This window comes from Clarias gariepinus, chromosome 6 (genome assembly GCF_024256425.1).
Source record: "Clarias gariepinus isolate MV-2021 ecotype Netherlands chromosome 6, CGAR_prim_01v2, whole genome shotgun sequence".
In the NCBI taxonomy this organism is placed as follows: Eukaryota; Metazoa; Chordata; class Actinopteri; order Siluriformes; family Clariidae; genus Clarias; species Clarias gariepinus.
This window is the reverse complement of record NC_071105.1, coordinates 18,616,192-18,630,514: the sequence shown is the minus strand read 5'-3', so window position 1 is coordinate 18,630,514 and position 14,323 is coordinate 18,616,192. Positions and strand designations below refer to the sequence as shown.

Below are 14,323 nucleotides of genomic sequence, written 5' to 3'. Positions count from 1 at the left end.
GCCAATAAACCGGATTCTGAAATGTTAGGGTACTGCTGGCTGCTAGGCAAGTCACACAGATGTTTGTTTAGCTTCGCCGTTAGTCATTTGAAAAAGTCAGAGGTAAGGCAGTAGCTTTATGTTTTAGGACATCAGGACAGATGGATTTGTGCTACTCTGCAACAGGAAATATTGCATGCTTTATGTTATTAATATTACGAGCTCTAGCTAACTTGTTTCACAGTCATTTAAAACAGTACATGTCTACAATATGTCATATTAACAAAGAAAACTGCAATCACTGACAAACTCTTAAAGAATAATAATCAGATCCAAACACTTAAACAAATGAAATAATTAATTTCAGGATGGTAACATTAACTCTATTTTTATAAAATCATTCTGAATTTATTCATCAGGCACCTCATGTACCTGGCTAGACATCTCTTTTTAAAGATGTATTACATGTAATCCACACCAAAGTGAGGTAATTAGAGTTTCACCAAGAGTACTGGTACTGTACCAAAGATGATGTTATGTCTGCACATCCAATAAATGGTAGTGTTTTAAAAAGATTTCGATAGTTTTAGTCTCAGCACAGGTCCATAATTGGGGTGATAGTGGCTCAAACAGTTAAGTCTTTGGGTTACTAAAGGGAAAGTTGGGGATTCAAGACCCAGAACCGCCAAGGTGCCAATGTTGAGACCATGAGCAAGGCCCTTAACCCCATCTGCTCCAGGGGTGCTGTAATCCCTACTGGGATATGCAAAAAAAAATGCTGTAAGGTAGACGTGACAAATAATTGAATCTTAACCATATATCCTTATCATAATTTTCATTCTACAGCGGTCGAATGCCACAACATGTGCCATGTATTGTAGTTCTCTCTGTACACAAAACAATCACAGTCAGTAAGTAATTCTAGGCTAACTGGCTGAAGAGTTGTGCTAATCACCTGAAAAACTAGTAAGAAACTGGCTGTGTGACAACGCTATTCAGCTTCTTCAGCCGTCTTGAGTAATCTTTAGCCCGAAACCCAACAGCAAACTGTTAGACAATGGTAAAGAAACCATTATCTCTACATATATAGAAGATACTATATACTTCAGGAAGCAATCAAGCAGCCATGGATTGAGCAAGTACTGAATACACATTTTTGACTCTATGCTCAGCTGATCTGCTACAGTATGATTCAGCAGGTTTTGAAGAATAAAGGCCTTGATACATAATTGTTGTATAGCATAAATAACAATTAACATAAGTAACAAATTGTTGTAATCACATGTACACAATAGGTGTAATAAAGTAATAATAAAATAAACAAATTTATAGCAGAAAACACTAAAACAAATGCAAATGTTTTCAGCAGCTTTTTAAAATTATATTGAGTATCTGCCTGTAGTATCTCAATCACTAACTCAGTCATTGCATTTATTAGTACGTTTACCTGCAGTGTTTCCGTATTTGCTCTGCACTAGCTGTTGGGAGTTTTCACAGATTATTAGCCTGCATGTAAACAGAGCTGGTCTGATCTCGTGTCTCCTTGGCTTCACTCTCAGCTTCATGACATATTTGCTCTTTAACACTTCAACAACATATCAACAGACATCTGCACTTCATCCACCGCTCTAATCAGCGGACTGAGTCAGTGCACTCTGGTTTAAGGAAGTACATTTTGCTTCATAACTACAGTATGTGTATTATAATAGTCTACAGCTGTATCTGTAGATACTATGGTTAATATATGATGCTACTCTATATAGATAGAGTAGCATCATAGTAGATTGCATACTTAAAATAAAGTAGTGAAATAAAGATGACAAAGGAAGAGGGACTTACCAAATTCTGTTCACATAACCCCCTGAACTGCTGAAACTTTTGCGTCATGAGGAGCTGAGCACTTCCCACTGCACTGCGCACCTTACCAAGCACTGCACACACAAACACATACACACGATGTGAAAGACATACTGATCAATAGCAGTTTCCCAGGACATTAGAAGTAGATCTTTTAAGTGCTGCAAGTTCCAGGGTCGGACCTCCATGGATTAAATTTGTTTGTCCAGTACATTCCATGGATACTTGTTGATCGAACTTGAATCTGGGGAATTTGGAGCCTGGACCAACAACCTTGAACGCCGAGTCCTATTTGTGCTTCATTAGATTTTCTGGTGGGATCGGACCGGACATACAGGCATTGGCTGTCCGTGATTCTGTATATAATAACCTAGTAGTGGTGTTAGTGTTATGGCTCACTGGTGTCTCAAACGGGGACCATTTGGTTGGTCATACAAACAGTTGAAAAATGACCTATGGAACACTGGTCACTTTTGGCTTTCAGTAGTTGCAACATGAACTATGTGGGAAACCACCAGATGGCACTAGGGTTTAAATTCAGCGAAATAAATGTAGCACATTAGAATTTATATACCAGCGTTTAATAATAAGTTGTTTTTTTTTGTCAGGTTCTCGTCCTCTCTTACCCTCTTCTGAGAGCTGGTGCTCTTTGGTCTCCTCATCCATCTGTTTGCACCATCCCTCCATCCGTGCGGTCTCCGCCTGCAGCAGCTTTAGGAACCAGTGCCCATCTCGCCGGCATGCCGACATGCCACCTGACGACGTGTGCGTGGGGCCTCCATTTCCAGTCCCGTTGCCACTCTCCAACCAGGGGTCGGGCGGTGGCAGGGAGGAGGGGTCGAGGGCAGGGTCTAAACTCTCTGAAAACGAGGAAGAGCTGCTTCGTGTTGTCGAGCGATTAGTCAGGAGCTGGCGGGAAGGGCCGCTGGTCGTCACAATGTCGTCGTCGTGGCTGCCGTTGTCGAGAGAAATTTGAGCGTTGAAGTCCGCGGACTGGCTGGAGCTGTTCACCATGACTTTTTTCTCAGTGGGTCTGGAAGCGTTGCTGGATGTGACACTGGTGACAGAGTTGAGAGAGAGATCTTGTGTGTCTGAGTCAGTTTCCTGCTTAGATGCCATACTACTGGAGCGGCTAAGTCTGTGAGAAGAAGAAGGGGAAGAAAAAAAAAACATTAGTAAATAGATTTAACCGAGACCACATTTAATAGTAATGGTACATGCTAAAAGGAGCAGGACATCTATTCTTTCAAATCTTGCCAAAAATGTGGTAAACAGTTCCCAAAAGCCCGTCCTTTGATTCTGACTTATCTGTAACTGATATATGTGTAAGCCTATGCACAGACCAGCAGACACAGCTCAGAATTCCAAACTAAAAAGTGCTGAATTTAAAGATCTACTATAACAGCAGACGGAGCTGCACCTGGCAGGAAGCAAGAAAAGTCTCTAGTGGATAATTATCTTTACAGATAGGCATAGAAACCTATCTTTATATATCTTTATAAGTTAAACAGCATGGTTTGTCTGTTGAGTACAAATATAATTTTTTTATAATTCATAATGGCCTAATACTGGTGAAATCTCCATCTCACACAACAGACGTACTTCTGCTTAAAACATATTAATAAAATATGAAATTGCAGGAAGCGGAAGGAAGAAAACAACAGAATAGGAAGCACTCACGTCCAGCCGTCCTCCACCTGCACTCCGATCGACTGGAATCTGGCCAGTGGCGGCGGCGGTGGCGGTGTCTCGACTCGGGTCTGAATTTCCTGAATGCTGTCCACCTTTTGTTTTATCAAAAAGCAAAGGATTTCTTAACACTCATTTATAATCAAAGCTCACTTAGACTATATTAAAAGGAAAAAGGGGACAAAAATCCGGCCTGAAACATGCACCCACCTGTATTCCGATAGAGGAAAGTTTGCGACGGGGTACGGGCTCGTCTGCTGCTCCGCCTGCCTTCACCTGCTCATTCTGCAGCTCGCGAGAGGACTCCGGTGAAAGTACCACAGCCGCTGGAACCTGCGGCTCGCGAGGTCCAAGCCCGGTCGTGTGACTCCGTGAGCCTTTTGTCAGGCTGCTGTCTGACGAGCTGCCGTTGGTCTGGCTCTTGTGGTCGTGGTTGTCCAGGTAACTGTCCTGCGCCGATTCGGTGCTGCTCTGCACCGTCACTGAGATAAAGGGCTTGGAGGTGGAATTGCGAGGCGGGACAGGGGGCGGAGCTATCTTCTTACACGTCGTTATGCATGTTGAGACTGAGAAGAGAAGAGCGTAAAATGTCCAATTCACTGAACTGTCTAAAAAAGCTTCACTCGCATTCGCATCTTGATGACATTTCCTGAATAACGACTACCAATCGACGTGGTATGTACGGCACACAGGACGAGACGTGTAATTACCAATAACTTGATTTGTAGAGAAAAGGAAACACTGAACGGTGCTAACTGGCAGCTATGATTTATTTCTCCCAGCCAGAGTGTGTGTGTGTGTGTGTGTGTGTGTGTGTGTGTGTGTGTGTGTGTGTGTGAGAGGTCATGGCATTTCTGTAATAAAGGATTCATTCAGCCCACACTACCAAGTATTTGAGACAGAATGCATGTGGGTAAAACCCAGGAAATAAGGTTGATGCAGGAAGTCAGGACTGGCTCTAAATATTTTTACTAATTACACCACAGGTTTTTTTTTCTTTTACTATTCTTTTTTTTTTATGTATTGTTGTATTGACTCACTAGATAAACTGCTGATCTTTAAGTCAATAAAACTGATGTATAGATGCACAGATAAAAAAAAAAAACAGATCCAGAAGGAAAAACTGCTGCTTAAGGCCAACAAAAGATGAATGTCTTAAGTAAGTAGACGTTATGCAATATGTGATGAAGCACTGCTGATAAATAATAATATTTTTTTAAAAACCTGAATATCCTGCTCTGTATAACAGAATTAAACCGTGTGGATATTAACACACACACAAAAATACCTCGAGGGAAACTATGAGGATCCCAATCTGGCAGAGCTTTATCCAAAATTGTTAATCCTTCGCACAAAACTGTTTCCATTCCTGTCTGCATGCGTGTAGGTTACCCGTGTTTGTTACTGTACGCTGCTCTGTGACGCAAATGGCTGCCCTTCTCCCCCTTTTTCCAGTGCTGTGCTTGTTGATCCAGCCCCGTCTCTCAGTAGGTGGGCGAGTGCACGTGTGAATATGCGTTTGGGTCGAGTGAGGTGGGGGGTGGGGGAGTGTGGGGTTTTACAACAGAGTGTAAAAGCAGCATCTGCAGATATGTGTGTGAGCATTCAAGGCTGCGTCGCATAAGCTAACAGATGCATACTGGGTGTTGTCAGGACACAGCAATGGGTTGAACGAGCTCAGTGTAATCTTCCCACTCGCTGTTTTAGTTTCAACAATTTTATATATTTAGTCCTCTGCATTCCATATACATAATGAGCCGGAGCTTAGATTTTGTTTTCAGGCCTGTAGTAGGGTTTTGGTTGACTTGCCCACACTTATTTCACTTGTGTGTAAATCTTTATCAAACAATGTTCAATTTAAATCTCACCATGTTAATGAGGTAAAAAAAAACTGACAGGAAGCACACAGCAAGCAGACAGACAGCTTTGGAGTACAATGCCATGAAAGAATTCCTGTTCCTGTTTCCTCCAGTCGCAGGTATTCAAAGCCATGTGCAAACACGTGACAGAGATTAAGCGTGAACAGGCGAGATAAAAAGAGCTGCTGTTACAGTTGAGCCGTGCTAAGTGTTGCTTGTTTTTAAATGTGTGTTTCAAGTCTTTCTGCTTCCAGAAACATGAACTTGAGTAGACTTGCGCAACATCATTAAGACAGCCCGGGATCCTGCCAGACCGTCTGTTAAACAAAATGTAACAATCACAGCAATCTATAATGCTTTTGCTTGTGACGTCACGATATCTGGCCAACTTCTGGATGGCATTTGCCAAAACCCACATATGACCCCAGTTACAGTAGCACTGTTAGTACAAAAACATATCATTAATGATATCGAATAAACACTTGGCCAGTAAAATAAGTCTTTCAGTATTGCCTCTGAACTTCAAATCCCTCTCTAACCCCTACTTGCTTTGTGGAACAAGGGATTATACACCCTACATAGCTCACTAGCTTTCCATTTTATACCATTTGGGATTCACAACAGAACAGTTAGCTAGCATTTAAAGAGAAATCTTAAAATGTCGGTATTAGTCAACATTCCAACCTGGACATCATTTTATAAAGCGTAAAGCACAGCATATTCGTCTTATTTGTAATTATTACCTTTCTCATTTGTTTTCACATGCATCAGGTAATCGCGTACGTAATCAGGCAATCATAAGTTCTGTTTTTTTTGGCTTTTTTTTTTTACACTCCTCTGATGAATACATAGTCACTTAATATTTCATAGACACTAAATAATAATCTGTCATGTCAATCTGTCCTGTTCCAGCTAGCTGGCTAATTAGGTCTCCACGTTAGCTAGTTAGTTTTTTGGTAATTTATGTTGTCATGTCAATCTGTCTTGTCTCAGCTAGCCAGCTAATTAGGTTTCTTAAGTAGCTAGCTAGATTTTTGCTAATTTATGTTGTATGTAGCACCTTGGTCCTGGAGGAACATTGTTACGCTTCACTGTGTACTAAACTATATACGCTTGAAGTGACAATAAAAGCCTACTTGACTTGACAATAATAATACCGTTATAATAACGGTACTGACGCCATCCACTGTCGTGATTGTAGTCACGTGTTCGCAAACGTGTATTTGCGGTCTCGACAGTGCTTATTACGAACACGTGTACACCTGCTCATAGAATTACCCAATCATACAATCATACAATTACCCAAATACAGACAATCATGTGGTAACAGCGCACTGTACACAATCATGCAGATACACATGATGTACAGGTTGAGTTAATGTTCACATCAACATCAGGATGTGGAAAAATGTGATCTTGGTAACTCTGAGCATGGAATTGTAGTTGGTGCCAGATGGACTGGTTTGAGGTTTTCTTTAGGAACTATTGATCTCCTGGCTTTTATCCTAAAAGATCTGAATACCTCCAGTGTGGGCAGACATCCATAGTTGATTTGAGAGAATGAACAGGCTGCTTTGAGCAGGAAGGCTATAATAATTCAAATAAACACTCCGTACAACCGTAGTGAGCAGAAAAACCTCTCAGAACACGCCAAAAGTCAAGCTTTGAGGTTTCAACATCAGGATCCACTTCTGTCAGCCAAGAACAGGAACCGAGGCCGCACTGTGAGCAGCTCAAACTGCACAGAACATCTGGATCACCAAAAACAGATTACTATTTTCAGCTATCATTCCTAGCTCACCAGATAAAGCCTAGATAATCATAAAGGCATGTTTAATGCAAGTTTCCAGACACTTTGACTCATGTCATAATCACCTACATCAAATGCCCCCCCCCCCTTTTTTCCCTCTGAATATATTTAGATTAATTTGGTGCTTTAGATATACCGTGTGTGAACGGGGAATTCCAGCCTAGGGCAAAAAAACACGCTGTACATCTGAGTCAGCTGAGACAACCCTGCTGGCTGTTACTCCTATGACGGCTTACAGCTTCGTGAGTCACGTCATACGAGCAGCGATACCTCCCACTGCTGCTGAGTGACTAGGCCTCAGACGATGCTGAAGCCTCTTTACTGGCTTTGTAATACAGTAGCTTCCTAATGGATTGTGTAAGATGATATATACATTTATGTCTCGAAGGCTGAGTCAGAACTTCCCTTTAATTCCCACCAATCAGGACACGCCTGAACTGAAAAAAACAAACAAACAAAAAAAAACATGAAGGTACTTCCCAACTCAAACGATAGCACTGAACTTAACTCGCGGTTATAAACATAATTCTCTATTGAACACTCGGCACCGGTTCTTGTGCCGGATATCAGACCGGTTTGTGTTTGTGACTCATGTTGGGATTTGGATAATGACGGCTGTTTAACTTCAGCACTTCACGTTTTGTTAAAGGTCCTACACATCCTATTTTTGTTAAAGGTCCTACACATCCTATTTTTCATTAAATGTTAATATGATCTTTAGGGTCCTAATGAAAAGTTTGTATTATACGTTAATTAAAAATTCAGAAGGATTGTGTAAAAAAAACACTACTTTGAACTAAAACTAGCTCTGTTCTCAGCAACCTGTTTCAACCTGTTTCAGTACATGCTAATTTAAATGCTTATGACCTCTGCTGAGCTTTCTCTCACTCGGGGCAGGTCTTTGCTAAAACACCAGTGTCAATCAACTGGTGTAGGTGCGGCCTCTTGTGGTGTGGTGTCACATCGACAGGCATTTGCGATTGGCCTGATTTTAGAAGGGGCATGTTATTGTAATAAATGAAAAGAAAACCACTGGGCGGCTCTTTATCATCGTAGAGTGGTTGTGTACGCACTCTCCTAACACACAGTTCAGTCCAAACGACTTAAAAAAAAGTGCATGTAGGCCTGTATGACCCCTTTAAACAACAGTGCTGCTGAATCCTCGATTTCGTCCACCACAATATACTGATCCTAACTAGGGATGCACCGAAATGAAAATTCTGGGCCGAAAACGAAACCGAAATTTTTGGATGCACTTGGCCGAAAACCGATACCGAAACCGAAAATGGCTTCATTAAAAAACATGTTTAAAATATTTTCTTTTTGTTTGTATTAAAAAAAACTACAAATTAATTAAGCAATCAAACTTTTATTGATAATAAATAACAGTAATAAGGCTGTTTAACAATAACAAAACTTGCTTCCAAGTGCTTCCAAACCGCCGACATACTCCGTGTTTGATGCGTAATGACAGCGCGAACGAGACGGGAGGATGGGAGAGGCGTGGCGACAATTTCGGCTTTTATTTTCGTCGCTTTCTTACGTTTCGGCCGAAACCGATAATGCTATTTCGGCCGAAAATGTTCGGCGGCCGAAATTTCGGTGCATCCCTAATCCTAACCCTACTGAAAGTCTTTGGGTTGTACCGGAGAAGACATTATTTGACATTGTATAAGGTTGGCGAAGCGATGCCACTGCAAACACCTTTTACACCGTTTTAAGAAATACTAAAGTGTTTCTAGCTGGTCAGACAGTCTATTATACAGTGTTGTTTCTATAGCAACAGCTCTTACAGAGGGACATATGAGCGTATGATCTACACATAATAATCTAAACCAAATAATAAACAGATTAAGCAAATCATGTTATGTAAAAACAGAATCATGTACAATTATTGGTGGTTAACTTTTTTTTGGATTTTTCCCGACATATTCGTTTGTTAGATCTAAAACACTGAGTCTTACGTGTTAGCATGTTGCTGACAAAACATTTACATGTACACACAGTTACACCCCTACTGATGTAATGGTGAGTAAGTTGTAGCACAGGAGAGTCTCCAGAAAAGTAGAGTGTTTGCTTTCCACTTTCTCGGTAAAAGAACAAGCTGTGCTTTTTGTCTTATTAATTTGAAGAGAAAGAGAAAACCGTGAGGCTGATTTTAAAATAATTGTTCGCATTTGCTACGTCTGTAGGTGTCCACAGCATTAAATGTAACCTTAAACACATTACAAACTGTTCTTTCATCAATACATATTATAATAGTGTCTAAATCACTATTTTGTACAAGAGTGTGTGCGCTGTTATGATATAAACACTGTGTCCCGCCATGTTTTATTTCACACTCAAGGTCCCACTATGTTTTATTTCACATCTCTAATGCCTGGAGCTTCAGAAGTTGGGCTGTAGACTGTTCCAGTCTTTCGTTCTTTGCAGCGTCAGCGTATGCCATGTTAAGTGCATATGTGAAGAGTCCTAACGCACATAAATCGCTGATTTAGCTGAAAGATAATACAATGCCTGAGGCAGTGCCTAACCCAAACACAAACATTACTTAGTCAAGTCAACCAAACACTCCCTTTCGGTGCATTACAGGTATGTAGAAAACATTTTAAATATCTTATTACAAATTTTTATTTTTTTTATTTTATAGTAGCTCTTCAAACATTAAAAGCACCACCAAAGTATGCTAGCAAGAACGAAAGAGCATCAGCTCACATTAAAGCAAAAAACTGATACCGCAACGTGACTGGTTCTGGTTGTTCATACATCAATTAACATGACAGTGATGACAAGAGACATTTAAATGAATTCCTCAAAGACAAACAATCTCATCGTACTCATCAGCACAGATATGTGACAAGCTGGTTCCTGTTCAGCTCCAACTCTGACATCAATCAGTGAAATGCTGAGACGTCTTGCATGCCTGGGTGTGACTCGAGTCGGCATTCGCTGTCAGGTCAGCTCTGGGACGCTACGTATGACCTCAGAAACCGGACTCCGTGAGAAGAGACTGAAGGAAGTAGTCTGATTATGATGGGATGGTAAAATTGGTTTAGCCGCAGTCAAAGCAGCTTAGGGTATTCTTCACGGTTATGTATAAAACAAATGTATTATTATATATTTTCTGAAGTAAACATGCGTAAGTTTCAGTAAAGAAAAGCCCATTCTGTAGAACTACGAATAAACAAAAAAAAAATGCTAATTAACATTTGATTTATTCAGACTGATTAAAATAAACTAGAATTAAGACCGTGGTTGTGTAACAAATAATTTTTTTTTGTACAATCCTCATCTGGAAAAGCCTGGCTTCATATATATTGTCCCTATTATACAGGTCAGAGCATTTTCACCACATCTGGGGTAAAAGAGGCGGAGGGGGGGGATTACAAGTTTCTGACTAACAATGTTTAAACACTGAGACTATGGGGTAAAGACTATTGAGACTGGCTAAATCATCTACAGCAGACTGTTTTTATGACAACAGGACAAGGAGGCTTCCATCTTATTTACCCTATAAGCTCCTGTGCTTTTACCAATGCTGCACTCAAAGTAACTACAGTCCATGTAGAAAGCCTCAAATTACCAACCTACTAATCTGTTTACAGACCGATCAGAAAAACACCCTATATATATTCAAGATTCAAATAACTTTATTAATCCCAGAGGGAAATTGCTTATATAGAATGCTAAGACATCTTTTAGTCATAACAGAAGGACTTTCAGGACCAATAAATGACTAAATATGAACTGAAAGTAGAGCCGAGTCTGATTAACGTGCTTAACAGGAGCAGAGTACTTACAATGCTGATTAATGTGATAAACTTAATGTTTTATTGGTGCCACATGCCCATGTGCACATGCATACCTCTCCTTCTCTGCCTCTTTCTCTCTCTTTCTCACACACACACACACACACACACACACACACACACACACACACACACACACACACATTCCATAGATATGTTGACAGCTTTGCTGATTGTAGCCCTGTGATGAGATAGCACATAGGAATTCAGCAGTCATGGTGTTAACATGCAGCGTTGTGTTTACAATGAATCAGGGACTTAACACCTGATCTCCCCTTCTCACACTCTCTCCCCCTCGTCCTCTCAATCAAAAACACACGCACACGATTTTAATGCTATAATTAACCCGGTTGACTTGTGTATTGCTCATTCATTCACTTCAGGGAATGCTTTATCTTGGTTAGGGTCGTGGTAACACCCATCCGATATCACTAGGTGCCAGGCGAGAGAACTCACCCCACATGGAACAGCAATGGCACAGCCTTTGTGTGTTACGCTTGCTGTATACTGCTCACCCTAGACCTACCCCTAACCTTAACCTCGGCAAAGCGAAAAGAAAGATTAGGGCTTTTAAATTTTAATGTGTGTGTGTGGTTTTTTTTTTTTTTTTTTAAAAGAAGCTATTTCATCATGGAGAGCAGCCAAATGTCACCTCGAGGTTGAACTATAACATTAAGTACCCGGATAGAGATAAAACCATGCGGCAGACACACACAAACGCAGACAGGCGCACAATATGATAAACACTGCTAAGCTTGCCTAGTCAGAATCGATTGTGATTAATCTGCCGATGAAGCCAAAAATTGATTGAGGAATAAAAATACGACCGGTTGTACAGCTCAAGCTGGACCACAGTAAGTATTAATGTGGCGTATTACAGTAAGGACTGGCCACTGGCAGAATTTCAGGGGTAGTTAGATCAATAAACACCCAGCTGATACTCCTTCATATCCATACATAGCCCAGGTTGGGCTCCTTTCAACGTTTTGCTGTAATCTCATCTTGAAGCATCGAACTGCACAGCATACATTAAGCTCCGTAGATCAGAGCTGCAACTAAGCTTTCTGGAAGATACAGAAAGTGCTGTGTGTGGTGACTTGGTTACACGTTCAGTGTTCATGCGTATACGGCCTTACACAGTGTCTCTGGGAAAGTATGCGTCATCACTGAACTAATGGGCGTGACCATGATGTAATTTATGACTGTCTGAAAGGAAGGAGAGCTTAAAGAGGGATGAGATGGTTACTGTCTGCATACCGACCGTATGATGCTCCAGTCCCTGCTTAGTGTCATGTCCTCGAAATAACACTTCACGAGCGCACAGCAACAGGCTAAATCTGGCATCTTTAAGAGACTCGAAGGAAACCGGCGTTAACGTCGTAGGTGCATATGTGACCAAATATAGACCGGAAACAGAGTTGGGTATAAAGTAGGCCTTCGAGGAAACGAGGAAACAGAGAAACCACATCTACACCCACTAATCAAATTCAGTCTCTTCAAAGCCATCTACTAACATCCTCATCACCATCTCACACATTTATTAACAAAAGATGAGAAAAAAAGTGTTATTTACTACTAAATAAAGTGAATGCATTGCATATTTATGAATTCAATGTACAACGTCCTTTCTTGTAAGTCTAAATAATGCATAGCTCCTGAAGTGCCTTGAGCACAGAATGGTTTTAAAGCTTGACTAGAGAACAGAAATAAGGCTTACATGCAGCCAATTACTGCCTTCTTGAAGAAAGCTGACCTTTCGAATGAAAAACCCTTTCAATTTGTGATATAAGAACTGATTTCGACTGCTTTTGTTGCCAGATCTTTTATTTCCCGTCATGCAATTAAGCAGATGGAGACCTAATCATTATCATCAGCCAGGCTAAACTTGGCTAGGGCTCTGTGACGCCAAGACTCTTGCACAAAACAGACCGAACCATACATTATCCACGAGGAAGTACCAGTAAAACCTAGACTGAACATAAAAACTCGCTCTTAAATAATTACCAATTCTGAGTCCACTACTGAGTATGCTAATATTCTATTGTTTAAAAAAATAAAGTAAAAAAAGATTGCATTGTAATAGTGTAATAATGCACTAATGTAATAGTTCGAGGCAGCATAGTGGTGTAGTAGACAGTGTTGCTGCTTCATAGCTCCAGGGTCTACGATTAGATTCTGAGCTCTGCTTACTGTCTGTGTGCAGTTTAATGTTTCTGTGTTCCCAAAGGTTTCCTCCGAGTTCTTTACAGAACTCATCAGATCATATGACCCTTTTTCATCGCTCCGTAAAGTCCAATCTTTATGCTCCCTAGAAAACCGAAGGCATTTTTTTTCTGACTAGTCTTACTAACAAATGGTTTCTTTATGGCTACACAGCTGTTTTGTTCCAATCCTGTGAGCTCTTATCATATTGCGTGTGTGTGTGTGTGTGTGAGGAAGAATGTTTTTCTCTTCCAAGATGTCAAAGCAATGCAGTTTAACCCAAAATACACCTTGTTATCACATTGCAAGGGCGGAGTGCAGGTCATAGCTGAGAAACTGCAGCGTGCGCACTTAACAAGGATCAGGATCGAGGCATGATACCATAATGAAACTAAAACAAGCTTTAAGGAATAAGTTTACTGTGGTACAGAATTTAATAATGCATTAGACAGTTCTTAACCCAATTATAGTAATTTCAGCAAAATCCCTAGTTGTTGTCTTTGCTTGATGCAGAACAATAAGGTTTATTGTATGACTTCTGACTTAGAAAGTCAGTACAAATAATAATTAAAAAAATGTTTTTTATGCCAGTAAAGGAAGCAATATATTATGTAATAGACCAATTATTAGACAATAGAAAAAAGCCTGACAAGATGTTCATTAAAACTTAACAACTGATTTCCTTACAAAACTGCACAAACTCCACAAATGACTATTAATTTGTTTTTAAAGCAAAAGGTTGTCTCACTAAATATTGAATTTTATTGCTGTTTATTACTCTTTCCTGTTTTTTTCCCTCAATATATATGTAAAAATGTTTAGTTCAAGTATTTCTGAAAGCATTTCTGCTTTACAGCATGTATCTTGATGCTCCTAAGAGTTTTCCACAGTACTGTACAGACATAATATATTCCTGAGTGAAACAGATGTGATCTGCGCTGCAGGGTGGTGGAACAGATAAATGACACGTAAAGTGATTACACTTCCTCATGCTCAGGTGACAAACAAAACTCAGCAGGCGTTTAGAGAAGAGTAAAAGTCTTCACACTAGGATTAGATCACTGATACTGATGAATGAGGAATAATATGTTTAGAGATGTGGAATAACAGAGCAAAAA

The 14,323-nt window shown here is 40.3% G+C and overlaps 1 protein-coding gene across 3 annotated transcripts in view; it reads right to left on the bottom strand.

The window, feature by feature from the left end:
* Positions 1 to 14,323, bottom strand: part of dlgap4b (discs, large (Drosophila) homolog-associated protein 4b) — a 122,582-nt gene that overhangs the window by 5,394 nt on the left and 102,865 nt on the right. For all 3 annotated transcript variants that reach the window (XM_053498799.1, XM_053498800.1, XM_053498801.1), the window contains 4 exons: positions 3,736 to 4,091; positions 3,517 to 3,620; positions 2,463 to 2,974; positions 1,819 to 1,910 (listed from right to left, as the gene is read on the bottom strand). In XM_053498799.1, the coding sequence (XP_053354774.1) occupies positions 1,819 to 1,910; positions 2,463 to 2,974; positions 3,517 to 3,620; positions 3,736 to 4,091 (1,064 nt within the window). The remainder of the gene's footprint in view (positions 1 to 1,818; positions 1,911 to 2,462; positions 2,975 to 3,516; positions 3,621 to 3,735; positions 4,092 to 14,323) is intronic.